Here is a 15,593-nt window from a genome sequence, read left to right as displayed (position 1 = left end):
TAGGAGTCAACACTGACTCAACAGCACAAGTGCTCCTTTCTTTTTTCCTAGTTTGTGCTGAGGAAACTGCCCAGAGAATTTCAAGTCCAGTCCTGCAATAGTTCCATTTTTAATTTGAACTCTTATTTTACATTGTGAGGCTCAGTTGTGTTCAGTATCTTATACCTTACCCAGAACTTTCTGGGAGTGAATAAGCCATTTGGGTAAATCTGCTATCGAATCGGTGAAGACCAGAGCCCCACCTAGGCATTTGCCCCCTGCATACTGCATGCTCCCACTTGTCCCAAGAACCCACACATGGCGCCAGCATGCACATGGCATCCGCACATGTGTGGACACCATTTGCATGGTCAGAAACACCATTATGAACATGCAAAGGGCGTCTGCACATGTGTGGACGCCGTGTGCATGCTGGCACTGTACATGGATTCTTGGGGCAAGCACAGCAGCAGCAGGGAACAGGTAAGGACCTGCTCTCCTCATTTTTAAAAGCTCCTGCTCACCACTCCTGTCCCTGAAGTGCCGGACCAGTGCATGAACCTTGGATCATGCACATCCCTAAATATAATTCCTCAGCTTCCCCCCAAGGGGGGCCATCTGCCCACTAGCTGCCTCATGCTATGTTGGCAGTGCCAGAAGATCCTTTCAGAGCAAACTGGTTCTTATGAATGAAGCAACAGTCTCAAGCCACAGGCTGAAGAAAGAGCTTATATCATGAAACCATCCATTTTCAACCAAGGAGCCCAATGTAGTGGACGTTATGTTTAGCTTCACAGCAACCCTGTGAGGTAGGTTAGGCTGAGAGAGTAGTGGTGGGCCTAGAGTTACCCCGTGAGTTTTGGGCTGCATGGAGATTTGAACTTGCGTCTTCCTAGTCCTAATCCATCATTCTATACCATGCTGACTCTTTTTTGAAGCTTGCAACATATTTTTTTTATTACTCAGGTGAGTAATAACAGGTGGCAGGGTCAGAGCTGGCCCTAGGTGAAGTTTGATTTTTGCAGCCACCCCAGCTTTAACTTGAGCCACGCAGGATTCTCATTTACAGGGTCAAATGACCAGCCTATGCAGATGACCAGTGAATAACTAGTCCACACAGATTTGAAGATGCAGTAGGAGGGAGTTCCCAGTCTATTATGGGTAGGGTTGTGCATGGAACTGTTTTGGGTGTTTCAGCTCATATTAGAACCAAATGCAACCCGAACCACTGATCAGCAAACTGGTTCGGTCTAACCGACCAGTCGTCTGGTCTGTTGGATCGGGTTCAACCTAGGGAGGCTCCTTTTTAAAAACTCTGTAATTACACCTCAACATTTCCTGCTCTGTAACTGTACTGAACCAATTGGCCCTGAGTAGCAGAGCTGTGACTATCTGATGTTTTACTGACAGGGGTCATGCATAATCCTAGCAATGTCCACCTAGCAATACTTTCCCTGTCTCTTCACCTCCTATGTTTAGTACAGCTGCATTGGTGTGCAGGAGGAGCTGAGTTTTGATGTGGCCTCTGGCTCTGGGAAACATCCTTCACCATGTTCATTTCTCAATGTTCCTTCTTGTCTTCCGGACCACCTAGAAACACTTTCTGCTGTGCTAGCACTTTAGAATAAGCTGAAACAGGAGCAGAGCCAGGCTGGCGGTGGCCCGTGTGCGGCCGCCTCTGCAGCCCCCTGGCCCCACCCCACACGTCTGACATCAGACACGCCCAGCTAGCTATACCCCTGCGTCTGACAGTGGGCTTGGGGGCGTGGTCTCCCTTCCAAATGGGGCCACATTGCCCCATTTAGAAAGGAGATTGGCCTGTGCTGCTTTGAGCAGTGTGGGCCAATCTCTCTCCTAAGTGGGTGGCCCCGTTGGGGAGGGAGATTGATTGGCCCCGCTGCGTTGACAGCAGGACCAGGAGCAGTAATCCCTGCCATTAAGGCAGGGAGAATCGCTCTGGCCACACTGCCAACGCAGCGTGGGCTGATTTTGGCTCCAAACAGGGCTGCGCGGCCCCGTTTGGGACCAAAATAACGCCCTCGTGTCTGATGTCAGACGTGGGGGGGGGGCATGTGTCTGGGGCCGCACTTGCGACCCCCGATTGGGTGCAGCCCTGGCTCTTTGAACCCATTTGCCCCATGGTGGCTCTGTCACTGAGCTGAAATACTTCTGTCCTCCCTCTGCTCATGTCTATATAACATGAGGAACATGGGTCAGTTCACAACCTTTATGTAGCCTGTGGGATCCTCACTGAAGTGCGGGTCCCATGCCCACAGTATCCTGGTAAAATCTGGACTGGGGATATTGCTTCAGCAGTGCAAATAGACATCACAGCACACATACTGAGAATCAGGCTGCTAATCTCCTTGATCTGAGATAGGGATAACTGGTTATTTCCTGTAGGTAGAATGGATGTGGAGGCTTTCCTTGAGAAGGAAGTCACTATGCCTTTTCTTCAAAGGAGTGAAGGAGATGAGTTATCATTTGTAACAGTACCTAACTGCACTTTGGCCACACAGATGACCAAAGAATGGACTGGTGGCAGAATGCAGTCAAGCAGGCTTACCAGGATTCCTACACGGCTCAGTCCTGTTTGCCTGCTCTTGGAGTTATCTCGTTCCAGTCTTTACTGCCACAGGTAGACCTTCTCCTCTTCCACCCACGGTGATTCTTGAGGATTCCAGTGTGGGATGGGTATAAATCAAAGTAGCAGATGCAGTAAAGTTGGGGTGGGGGGAGCAGCAAGTAGATCGACATGCTGGTCCAAAGATGCATGATGTTCCTCCTTGTATATAAATTTGACCTACCCTTGACAATTTCTTAAATTACTCCTCCAGACAACTAGGGTAAAACCCGATCCTGGGCACACTGCTCTTTACAGAATTCATCTAGAAGTGGTAGCTCTACAACTTAATCCTGTCGGGACACTGTCAGCTGTACACAGGTCAACTGTGAGTCCTTTCTCACAACCAGTGAAAAAGGGCAATATGGTTAGTGGGGAAGAAGCCTGAAGAACTTATCTCCCCACAGACAAGTAGTTTCTTTCCCCTGGGTGGACAGATCGCCCACCCAGATGAGAAGGTCAGGGTGCAGGGGCACATCACCCTGCCTTTCAGAACTCCAATAATGCACCTCATGAGTGTGTGGTGCATTATGGGGATCTCCTCTCCCCTCCCCTTCCATAGTCTGCAGCTGTGGCTGACAGACGATTGGAAAAAAAATGAGGTTAAGGGAGTGCTTGCTCCCTTAACCTAGAGGAAGGCTCCATAGGCAGGTCCAATCCCAGCGGTACACATGCAAAACCCATCCCTAGCCCAGTTTTGCATGCACATGTGAATAGTCTCCTTGTCTCCAAAGTAAAATTTACATTTACTGCCATTTACATTCTGTAAACAACAAAAGCAGCCGGGGCATAAAATAACCCCAGAAATTGACTGATTTTGCCACTGGGGTGTCTTTCTGTTTCAACCAAGTGTCTACACCAAATAAATATTGAACATCAATGTGGAAGTGTGTTTCAGGCTCTGGGTGTTTGGGTATTGTGAAACACACTTTCCTCGGCCACAACACTGATTTGCCGCGAGCCAGCTTCCTACTCCAAATGACACTGGAATTTGGCTTGGCGTTATAAACACAACCCACCGTATTGTCTGTGTACATGTTGGTCTTTCTGGATGAGGGCTATGGCAAATGCCACCTATGCAGACAGCTCTGAACCAAAGTGCCTGCCAATATTTAGGCAACACTGCTACAAATCCCTCTGTATGCATGCTATGACTTCTGAACCATATCTGTAAAGCAATCAGTCATAGGAACGTAGGAAGCTGCCATATACTGACTGAGTCAGTCCATTGGTCTATCTAGCTCAGTATTGTCTTCACAGATTGGCAGCAGCTTCTCCAAGGTTGCAGGCAGGAGTCTCTCTCGGCCCTATCTTGAAGAAGCTAGGGAGGGAACTTGAAACTTTCTGCTCTTCCCAGAGCGGCTCCATCCCCTGAGGGGAATATCTTACAGTGGTCACACTTCTAGTTTCCCATTCATATGCAACCAGGGTGGACCCCGCTTAGCTAAGGGGACAAGTCATGCTTGCTACCACAAGACCAGCTCTCCCTCACTGCTCCCACCCAGTTGCCCATTCCTTACTGATCCCGGACCTGGTTTGGTTCAATCGTGGACTGAACCACCTCCAGTTTGGTCCACAATCAAACCTCTGAACCAGTGTTTTTTGAGGCAAAACAGTTCAACAACAAACTGTTCATGCACACCCCTAGCATCAGCCTTAAAGTGCATCATTATGGAAAAATAATGCTACACTCAATGGCAGCCATTAAAAACAACAACGCTATATCCCTCAAGGTGCTCTGAAAGCGGCTTACAACCATCCAGTAGAACAGCAGTAGGGAAAAAGAAAACCAACACACCAAAGTAACCAGAAAACAAAAGCCAATAGATCAGCTCTGTTATTTGTTCTACAAATATCTTGATTTTGAAACACAGTAACCAAAATTCTTCTCAAAGTAGGAGTTCTGCAACTTGTAACAATTATGCAAACAATTCCATCTAACTGCTTTGAGAACTTAGTAGTAGTAGTAGTAATATGCTTTGTGCATTCTTGTGTAATCTTGTGGCCCTGTGTATACCCTGCCTGAATTATTTCCGTTATAGGCTACTATCTACCTGAGACAGGATACTGATAACCCTAAAACCTTACGACAGGTTTGCTTCTCTCAAACCTCACCATAATATTATGAGCTGGCTACACCTTTACCACATCTGCACTTTGGGGTTTTAGAGGACCAGAATCCTCTTTCCTCACAACACAGTTCCACAAAAGGCATCTTGCAACAGCCAACCCATCAGGGCAAAGCATGACCCCCAACTCTTCCCAATCACATTGCTGCCGAATTCCTCTTGGAAGCCTCACCTCCTGTGACAATGAAGCAAAGCCTCTCTACAATGCATGGTATGTTTCTCACCATGCATGTCCTGTGCACAATCTCCCTTTGCTATCTAAAGCATCTTCTCAGTCACAATGGAACCATTGCTGCCAAGGCAATGTTTTATGTGGGGTGTGGTGGTGAGTGGAGAGGTCAAATGGGGCTCGGCAGCATGTAGCAGAGTTTCAAGTATCTATTTAAAACTCTGGGTGCTCCAGGAGACTATCAAAGTTACAAGGACATATTTTTTGACCATTTTAATGAAGGTGAAATTCCAGGGAATTGCAGTTCCCTCAGGCAGCAGTAAGGAGTTACCAAACACTGGCTGACATGTTGCACAGTAGGGATGTGCAGAACGGTTCATGGTCAGAATGTTCTGATCACAAACTGGCTGTTTCAAGTGTTCCGAGCTCAGAACGGAATGCCCTTCAAATGAAAGGCCTGTTCCGAGCTCGCAACGGAATGACTCCATTCCGGCTCAGAACATTCAAAACATTCTGAGTGTCATTTTGGGTTCCAAAATGGCACTCTTCTGGTCTCTGCGCACATGTGGCAGCCCTTTGTGTGGTAAGTACCAGCAGGCAAATGGCTGCTACATGTGCAAAGAAGCCAGAAGAGTGTCATTTTGTCAGCCACTGAAAACTGTGTGTGTTCCCTTTTTAGCCTACTTTCCAAAGGGAAGAAGGCTTATGAGATCACCATGTCTGTGTGTGTCTGTGTCTCAATGTGTTCCCCTCTAATAACATTTGCAATTATCTGTTGCAATTCAAATCAAATTCATAGCACATGGGAGGGGGGTCTAGAACAGTGTTTCTCAACCACTGGTCTGTGGACCAGTGCCGGTCCACGAAGCATTGGGTACCAGTCCATGAGGCATCACTAATAAAAATCCCACCCCCAGCAATTTTGGGCCAGCGGGAGCTCTCCGGAGCTCATTTCCAGGCAGCCCTCGCTTCTAGATAACGTTCATTTCACTTCCTCAAAATGAACATTATCCAGCAACAAGGGCTGCCTGGAAATCAACTCCAGAGAGCTGCCCGGAATTGTTTTTTTGGGGGATGCCTGGGGGTGGGGGCAAGGGGGGCAACCCCCTTACTAACTGCTGGTCCAGGAAACTGCATGAATAATGACTGTCCATCACTCCAAAAACGTTGAGAGGCACTGGTCTAGAAGACCCTGACAAAGGTAATTTTTAAATATATTTTTGCCACGATGCCATGTTGTTTCAAGATGGTGGCCACTCAAAGCCTAGGCAACACCACTTTATAATTCATGGGCTGACAGATACAAACCAAATTCACAGCACATGGGAAGGGGTTCTAGGTAAGAGTCATTGTGTTAAAAGAAGTGGAAAGTCGGCTCCATTTGTTTTACTTAGAATTACTGTCTGATATACTGCACAAAATTCTGAACACATTTTAAAGGAACATTCATGCAGTTGCCCGAGAGTGCTTTTGTGCATAATGCAAAATTTGCACATGCACAGATGCATGCTGGGCAGCCATTGGAAATAATGGATGCCCATCACACAATTGCATTTGTGCATTTTTTTTTCTGTTTGCACAGGAGCTCTCTTGCGCAATTGTGTGCATGTTCCATTAAAACACACACAAAACTTTGTGCAGTATGTCAGCTGCTTAGATTAAGAACACACACACAAAACAAAGTCTCTCTTATTTTTTAAAACTAGCTCTTTTCAGATTCTCTGGGTATTTGAGAATGAATTCAGCATCTGGTTTTTGTTTATTCATCTAAGTTTTGCCTTTGAGAAACCTCTCCTTGTTCAGGCAACGTCAACGTTATTGTATCCCCCGCTCCTCTCTTTAATCCCTTGGTTTATTCTTAAGCAGCTGCTGTATTTTCTTTGAAGTGCTAAAGCCTTTTCCTATTGCCTAAAATTAAACATTTCTGGATCAGAGATTTATAGCAAAGAGAATGTGCTCCATTTTTTTTTTTTTGGACTGCTAACATCATTGCAATTCTCTCAGAGAAAATTATAGCAACTGCAGTCCCTATCTGTCAGGGACCAAAAGTCCAGGACTGAATTCTGTGCTCCAGATCCATTCTAGTATTCAATAAACACTGTCAATCATAAGACTGTCAAATGTTATTTTCACATGCACCACCTCCTCCAGTATAAATACATATATATTTGCTATACAAAATCCATACATGACATTTGCAATTTAATTTCTTCTTATCAAATCAAACTGCAGCTTAAAGGATACTGAAGTTTTTGTTTGTAGCCACAAGAACACTGATAAAAATGCTAGCATCCTTCTTATATCTGCTACATCCTGTCAGACACTTTCTTTGCACCATGAGTTACTCTAAACATTTAATTCTATTCTGAGGAGAAAAATGGCAGACACGTTACAAAGCCCCATGTGTGTTTATTTTTGTGCCTAATTCCAAGGTTTCCAAGTCTAGACTTTTTCCTTATTCCTTTACTACTTTTTTCCTTTTCCTTTTCCGACTAAAAATGTACATAGAGATATAGGGACATAGGAAGTTGCTATATACATAGTCAAACCATTGGTACATCTAGCTCCATACTGTCTACACAGACTGGCAGTGGCTTCTCCAAGGTTGCAGGCAGGAGTCTCTCAGCCCTATTTTGGAGATGCCAGGGAGGGGATTTGGAACCTTCTGCATGCAATCATGCAGGTGCTCTTCCCAGAGTGGCCCCATCCCCTAAGGGGAATATCTTACAGTGCTTACACATGTAGTCTCCCATTCAAATGCAAACCAGGATGGACCCTGCTTAGCAAAGGGGATGCTAGCAGTTTGTCTCAAATTTGGCAGAGGCAGTTTCTTCTGCTACTAATACATTTATGAGAGAAGTTGAGCTGAATGAAATTCTTCCTTCATGCATGTATGGGAAGCACAGGTGTCCTCTCTCCAATTGTAATGGAAATCCAGGCACGGGACAAAAAAATACGCACGCAAAATGTACCTAGGTGGCCAGATTTGGCTTTTTAAAAGCCAAATTCTGGCTTACGGCCCATTTGACCCACAAGTATACCCCTTAATTTCTGGCAACTCCGCGTACAGAGTAAGCACTCTGTAATGTGCTTACTGTTTTCCGTCACATAGTAGTATTGCAAGTTACAGTGGCTGACATACAGTGTAATATTCCATTCACAGTTAAATGAAATGTGTGTGCAGTTCTGCAAGAGCGCTCTTGTGCAAACACAGAAAATGGTGTGTTGCTTGAAAGACAGACATTGGAAATACTGGCCATCCATCCCACAACTGTGTTTGTGCAATGTTTGGGCTTGCACAAGAGCTCTTGAGTAACTGCACACGTTTCATCAAAAGCAAAACACAAACAGAATTGCACAGTATGTCAGCCAGTATTTATTTATTTAGTTTTGTTTGACTGTTTGTAAGCCACCATAAAAAGCCAGATCACAAACAGCAGCAATATTAAATCAGCCTCCAAACTTAAACAAAATCAAAGAGTACCCTGATGAAATAGCCCCAGGTGTCTAGTGGGAAGTACTAGATATCCGAGCAATAGCCCAGGAGGCAACCATGACAGGTTTTCTGGTCACATAGCAACCTTAAATGTAATAATGGAAAAGAAAGATTTCTGAGAGGAGACAGAGGTAAGACAGGCCTTCCAAGTGTGGTGCTGGGATTCTTGTATCTTTCCTCCAAAACACATGTAAATAGCCTGACATTTACATTTTCCATGTATCTTAAAACACAGATAGGATACCAATAAACACATTTATGTTTCCAAGAAGCAGCTGAGGAACAGGTTAGAGAGCACTAAATCACTCCTATGTCATGAACTTGTGATGACAGCAGTCAAGATGGATGCTTTGTATGAATGTGAGGTGTAGCTGCCACAGAATGTAATGTTAGATTTGTGCTAGTTGCTGTGGAAACACAGTAGAATGACATTCAGGGGAATGAATATAGGGGAATATATGAGCAAGGTAGGATTTGCAAGTGGAGAAGGACTTGCAATAGAGGACAGGTGACCTTCAGTGTCCCCTCTAAGGCATGCACAAGTGTGTGTGCTCACGTTTTTTGACGTCCACTCAGTTAATTTTAGATCCCGCTCAAGTTGAATCAGGAAGGCCCCACTCTGAATGCATGTGTGCACAGACTGCCTTGATACTGCCACCCAGGAAAAAAATTCATTTCGCACACAAATGAAAAAAATTAGAGGGAACACGGGTGCTCCCATGCTCCATGCTCTGATCAGCAACCACATATGACAAGATGGCTCACGATGCATTGGTGTGGCCAAACCGAGAGGTCCATTCATCTTCCTGGACCAATAGGTTTTCCACACATCAATACTCTCCTACTCAAAATGAGAGAGAGAGAGAGAGAGAGAGAGTTAGTTAGTTGGCTGGTCTTTTGAGATGATCTCTGCCAGTTAGGTTTAGTTAAATAGACAATGTGATAGCACAGCATCACAACAGAAGTGACAGAAACAGCTACCACTTGTGCTCATCAAGATCACAGTGACTAAGTACATCTCCAAACATCACCAAGACACATGTACTTTTTAAAAATAAAACCTCCAGTTTAATCTCATGGTTGAGACGTGGGAAAACTCCAAAGCAATAAAGGCACTAAAAGCATATAAGCTGCAGGAGAAACTCCATTAAAACAATACTCATCATCAGATATGAAATGCAACACATTTGTGCATAGCCCAGACTTCACAATGGGATGGATGGTATATCTCCCTCTTTCCTGCACTGAATGTAGGGAACCAGTGAATATAAGGTGGAGCTAGGGGTGGCTACCCTGTCTCAAGATTGGGACATGGTGGGAACCCCAAATGAAGATTCCTGGTTTCAGTAACCCCAACCAGCTGTGAAAAATATTTGCTGAGTTGCTGCTCTTTCAATGTATATTCATGCCCAAGTTCTGAGCTAGAAATCACCAAAGCAAATCCAGTGCTAGGGCTCTAGGGTGAGGTGTGGGCATCTCCTTGCCACCTTACACTAAAAAAAGAAGAAGGAGAAGGAGAAGTCTCCATTTCATGGTAGAAGACCAGCAAATGCAGGAGAGAGAAAAATATGTGCTGAGAGTTTACATGTGGACATGCACGAGCTTGTGATTCTTTTTTCAGGATCCAGCCCAATGCTGGCAAAGTTAAGAGATATTTTTCAGACGATTTCAACTTGAGCTGGACTGGGTTCAGCTCGGGTAGGCTGATGAGCTGCCAGCTGTGTCTATTAAGGACAATACAAGGGAGAGAGGAGAGAGAGAGAAGCACTTCGTAACGACTAGTGGGATTGGAAGACTGGCCTTGAAATTCTATTGGTTGTCTTCTTTATAAAGTCTGGAAAACACTTGGTGAGAGGAGATTTCAACAAACAATAATTCTGTATATCAGACCCACCCAAGTTCCACAGATGTGATGAACACTGCTTAGACAAACTATGAGTTTTTAATTACACTTTAATAGATCTATATACGTTCTGTTTATATATAAATTTAACACAAAATTAATCAGTACAGCTATTTTTAAACTCCGAAGAGAAGGAAAGTTAGGTATAAAGTTTGGATCACAATATATATATTTCTTTTTTTTCTTTTTTACACAGTGGTCAGTGGAAACTGCTCAAGCCCTGCTGCATGTTACAAGTTGAATGTACTCAAAGCCTAACTCTGTTAAAAGGCTGTTCCACAAAAGTTCTCTGCTCTTTGCAAAACAGTTGATTATACACTAGGTTCAAAGCAAGCCCTAGGTTTTCTTGAGTCAAAGGGACCATCCCTTCCAACCAGGTGAGACCTGCACACCTCTTCTTCCATTTAGATAGGCGGTTTTCCCACTCTGCTTTGGACAAGTGAATCTTCCCTGTGAATCCTTCCTGCTGTTCAGGGGACTGAATACTATTCTAATCTCCTGCCCTACTCTTCAGACAGCCTCCTCTTCTTTTATATTGATGGTTCCTTATTTGCACTTCAGAGGACAGCTTCATGATGCTTCTCCCTGTGTACTATAGGCAAGCAAATGACAACTCTGTCTCTTCTTTGTCCTGTTTTCTAGATCTTATATAAGCAACATACTGTGCCCTGATTAAACCACGTGTCTACCAAAAACTCTAAAAGATACCCTTGCTCTATGCACAAGAGGTGGATTCAGCTCAATTTGAGTCATCTTGCAGATGGATCTAATAATCCACAATACCTAAAAAATGTTAATCTGAGTTTCTATGATCAAGTCAGGAAAATCATGTTCATGTTAACCAGAATAGGCAAAAACAAAGGTTGTGTGACCTCTTCCTCCTTTACAAGCAGCCAAACAGTATGTTCTGGAATTGATCACACTCAAAACCACTTACCATAACGTTTCAAATTCTCCCTAATTGTCTTGACACAAGGCAAGGAAGAGGCTTTGGAGCCTGAAACGAGAATTTCTAGAACTTTGGAGCCTCCAATGAGAGGCACCCATTTTGTTTAATGAAATAGGGGTTTTCCCCCGCTAAGGGTTGGAAATCCTAAGCAGAAGTATATGTATCTTATGAACACTGGAAATTGCCATGTACTGAGACAGAGTATTGGTCCATCTAGCTTAGTATTGTCTACAGTAACTGGCAGCAGCTATCCAAGGGCTCAGGTAGGGGTGTTTTCTCCATCACTGCCTACCTGTTCCTTTCAATTGAAGACTCTGGGGATCGAAGCTGGAACTGAACACAAAGCTGTTTTTTAGCATAGCTCCATGTCACTACAGAGTTTTAGCACAAGGTGCAATTCTCTGGTCCAAAAAAGGCTCTTTGGTGTGCCATATTCAAACCCTCACTACATCCCAGTTCCACAGGAATATCGGAAATAGCCTTATACCAAATTACGCCATTGGTCCACCTAGCTCAGTATTGCCTACACCGACTAGCAGCAGCACTCCAAGGTTTCAGGCAGGAGTGTCTCCCAGCCCTACCTGGAGATGCCAAGGCTTGAACCTCCTGCATGCAAAGCTGATGCTCTACCAATGAGCTACGGCCCCGGCCCCAACTCAAATGCATCCTGGGGGGGGAAAGGGCTCTGGACTGCAACTTGGCGATCCAGGCCCCAATCTATGAGATGATGAAATGCAACTTTTAAAACCAACAATATGCTGAAGCCTTCAAGCCTCCAGCTCACACTCAGTGAGTCACAGCCATGAATTAGCACAGACATTTCTTTGCTAATCAGATCCTACATTCTCACCACCTACAGTCCTGCTGATGCTGGCTAAGTGGCAGCTTAAATAACAAGCTCATTCTGCACAAATAGCAGCCACATATCTTGGGGGGCGGCGGTGGGGGCGGGGAGGGAATCCACTCTCTTCAAATAAAGAGAAGTAGATGAAAGAAACACAAGCAATACTTGGGAGTGCAGCTTATTTTGACCATCCTGTCCATTTTGTTCCGTCCACAAGCCAGACAGTGCTTTTAGGAGAGTCTCAGCAGCAGGGAGGACTCTCCTTGCTACTGCATCGCTAATGCCACCAACCACCAAGACAGCAGGTAGCTTGCATGGCTATTTGTATAATTCCTTATAATCAATTAATGTAAGAACCCTGCAATTTGCTCTAAGTTCTCAAACACATATAGAGAAACAGAGGCTAAGGGAATAGGACTGGGGCAGCAACCAGGTGCTTGCTGAGAACAACAGCCAATCAGGATAGGTTTTAACTCAAATGCATCAATAGTCCTCTCAAGCTATTTATCTGAGTGGCAATCACCCTTCTCACCCTCATTACCACGCTCCTTGAAGTCTTGTACATAAATAAGTGACGAGGGAGGTGAAGCCTACAGGCTTTTAATACAGAATTGGACTGAAACCTCAGGAATACAGCCAAGTGAGATCAACAAGGAGGCAGTGATTAGGAACATGGAGAGGAGAGGAACTGTAGCCAAGCATAGTTACATTGCTGAGATGATTCTTGGATGTTGTTGGGATACTGCTGGGAAGCTGGAGGATGAGGGAGAGTCTGGACGGATGTCCTTGATCAGGGTCTCATGATCTGCCTTGCTTTCAACAGAATCCTGCTTTCTCTGGCACACCCTTTGCCAAATCCCTGGAATATTCTGCCTATCAATTCAGAGTAATTAGCTGTAGAATAAAGGATTGTTGGAACTCATAAGATAGTTCTTTTTTGAGCAGTATTTGTGTGTATAACAATAACAGCATCATCCTAGTGACCATCCCCAACTCATCCACCAGGGAAGAGATGTGGAGGGAATGGGCATTATTCTATCTGCCTCCCACTTCTCCCATCCAGAATCACAGACCTCCTCTGGGGTTGATAAAAACAGCTTGTGGAAGTCTCTAGCCTCTGGCCATTCTTGGGAATGGTCATCTTGTTCCGAAGGGTGACCCCCTCTGAGGTGGTCCCTGACAAATCGCTGGAAAGAGGGCTTGGAGAGGGGATCTGTGAGGGGCTTCTAATGGGGGAAAGCAACACCCTGGAGTCTGCAGAAGGATGGTCCATAACTGGGAAGGGAGGACTAAACAGGATAAGGCTCTGAGGTCTTCCTGGTCTAGATCTGTAAGATGGCTTGGAAACCCCTGATGGCCTCTCCATTTTTGAAGACTGTGGATTGTCTCCCGTAGTCTCGCCTCCAGAGGTGCGCTTTCGGCGAAGAACTGGTGCATCCTGGATGGAATTATGATTAGAAAGAGAGAGTTCCACCTTTCTAGTTCCTGTCGAATCCATAAGGGGCGCATTACTATTTTCTTTCCCCTTCCTATCTATAATTGGACTCTTTGGGGGTTGCAGCTGGCCCTGAGCAGTTTGGGTTGGCTTGCGTTGGCCTATGTTGGCTTCTGCTTCTTTATTGTCTGGTGCCAACAGGGTTCTGCAGTTGGGGTTCTGTGTCTGCAAAGGCTGGGGGACCTGGGTGTACTGAATCTTGGGTGGGATAACTGGCACAGCTCTAGCCTGACACATTTTGACCATAAAAGAGGTCCTCACTGCTGAGACGCTCACTGGAGCAGAGTTACGGCGACCTGTAGCCGCATGAGCCATCATTATGTAGTCTAGGTCTAAGTCTTGGGGGTCAAAGTGGGAGCCCCAAAGGTTCTTGCTTGGGCAGGAAACAGGAAGTGATGGCACCGAATCACTGGTCTTCACTTCATTTTGCCCACAAAGGAAGTGCCTGGGCGGAGTGGGCACAGAAAGACTCTCAAAGTTAAAAATGTTGGCAGCTGGAAGGACCGAATCCAGATTGAGAGAAGAGGGCCTAGGTCTTCCTCTCCTTGGGGTGTCTTCACCTTTGCTATTCTGGGGCACTCTGGAAGAACAGAGGTCTTTGGTGCCAACAATTCCAGGGCTGTCAAGCAGCTGAGCCCTGGATACATCTTTTTCTGGGCTGTTTGAGCTTAATAAATCATCCCCAGAATTAAACTGTGGCAAAGGGTACTCATACCTCAATACTTCCTGGTTTTCTTTGTCCTCAGACATTTCTTTCCCTACTGAGTCTTTGTGAGTGTCAAGGCACAATTCTCCATGCCTGGGTGGGAATTCTCTAGCTACAAAGCCTGCGTCATGACTCAGAGGCATCTTGCTTGTTTCATCTGGCTTGGAAGATTCATCTGAAGGATTCAGCCATGCTTCTACTCTGTCAGTTTCCCTCCAGCATGCTTGTGAGGCTTCCTCGGTGCCTGATATACTGCCACCACAAACATGTTCCTCATCTGCTCTTGTAAAAGGCACCTCAATAGCCCAGTACTTCTTCACAAAGTCTTTACTGTCTAAGGAAAAGCTACGACTGAAACATGGCTTCTTGAAATGGCCCCGGGCCACTCCTTGGCTCTGCAGCTGAAGCTCCTGAAGGGCCTTTCTTTGGGTGTCCTTGAAGGTAGGTGAATGGAGGGGGCTAGTGACCCACTGATGATCTTCCCATGGCTCCACCAACTCTAAGCTCTGCCCATGGTCCACGCATGTGTCTTCCTCTTGCTGCTCAAGACGAGAGTCATGGGCTCGATGATTCCTGTTGCCTTCCTTGAGCTGGTGGACTCCAGCTCCACTTAAGGTCTTAGAACTGGACTGGTCCATCCTTTCTGAACACATCTCATCACCTCCCTGGATCTTCGTTATAGCCGAGCTTTCCTTATACTTTGGGGGAAGCCAAGTCTTATTTTCCTGCTCTGGTTGGTCTGAACGCTTTTCTTTGGGATATGACAATATATTTATTGGAAGATCCATATTTTCTTCTGGCTCTGGTAGAAGCTTCCAGTCTTGAGGTTGAGGTGGAAGGTCAGTCTTGGTGTCCTCAATTTCAAGATCATCCTTTGGACGAGGTGCCCCACAAGAGATATTTTCCTGCTTCCTCATTTCGGAATCAGAAGCAGGCAAGTCCTTTGATCCCTTGGAAAGGGCACCACCAGATAAAGGGCTATGAGGTATGGCTGGTAGGTTTCGGTTTGCATTTTCATCTTGGCATGACGTTGAAGACAGCACAGAACTGCATGTCTCTGAGGCAGCCGCAGCAAATGGCAGTTCCTCTTCAGATTCAACGATTTTCAGTTCTTGTTGAATTTCTGGCCACAGCGGTTCCATTATGGCACTAGAATGATTTTCAACCACCTGAAAAAGAGATATGCTGTTACCAAACAGCTACTGTTTTATTGGTTTGCTCTCCCTTTCCTCCCACCCTCACTTATTTTTTTCATGCGTCATCCTTTCTAGAGGATAGTCAAACTAGCCTCCATATACAA

At 45.3% G+C, this 15,593-nt stretch overlaps 1 protein-coding gene across 2 annotated transcripts in view; it reads right to left on the bottom strand.

Annotated features, from left to right (window-relative positions):
* Positions 1-10,319: 10,319 nt before the first annotated feature.
* Positions 10,320-15,593, bottom strand: part of ARHGAP31 (Rho GTPase activating protein 31) — a 131,028-nt gene continuing 125,754 nt past the window's right edge. For both annotated transcript variants that reach the window (XM_053312902.1, XM_053312903.1), the window contains one exon: positions 10,320-15,462. In XM_053312902.1, coding sequence (XP_053168877.1) covers positions 13,123-15,462 — 2,340 coding nt within the window. In that variant the 3' untranslated portion in view covers positions 10,320-13,122. The remainder of the gene's footprint in view (positions 15,463-15,593) is intronic.

This window comes from Hemicordylus capensis, chromosome 3, assembly GCF_027244095.1.
Source record: "Hemicordylus capensis ecotype Gifberg chromosome 3, rHemCap1.1.pri, whole genome shotgun sequence".
Taxonomy (NCBI): domain Eukaryota; kingdom Metazoa; phylum Chordata; class Lepidosauria; order Squamata; family Cordylidae; genus Hemicordylus; species Hemicordylus capensis.
This window is presented reverse-complemented; position numbering and strand designations above follow the sequence as displayed.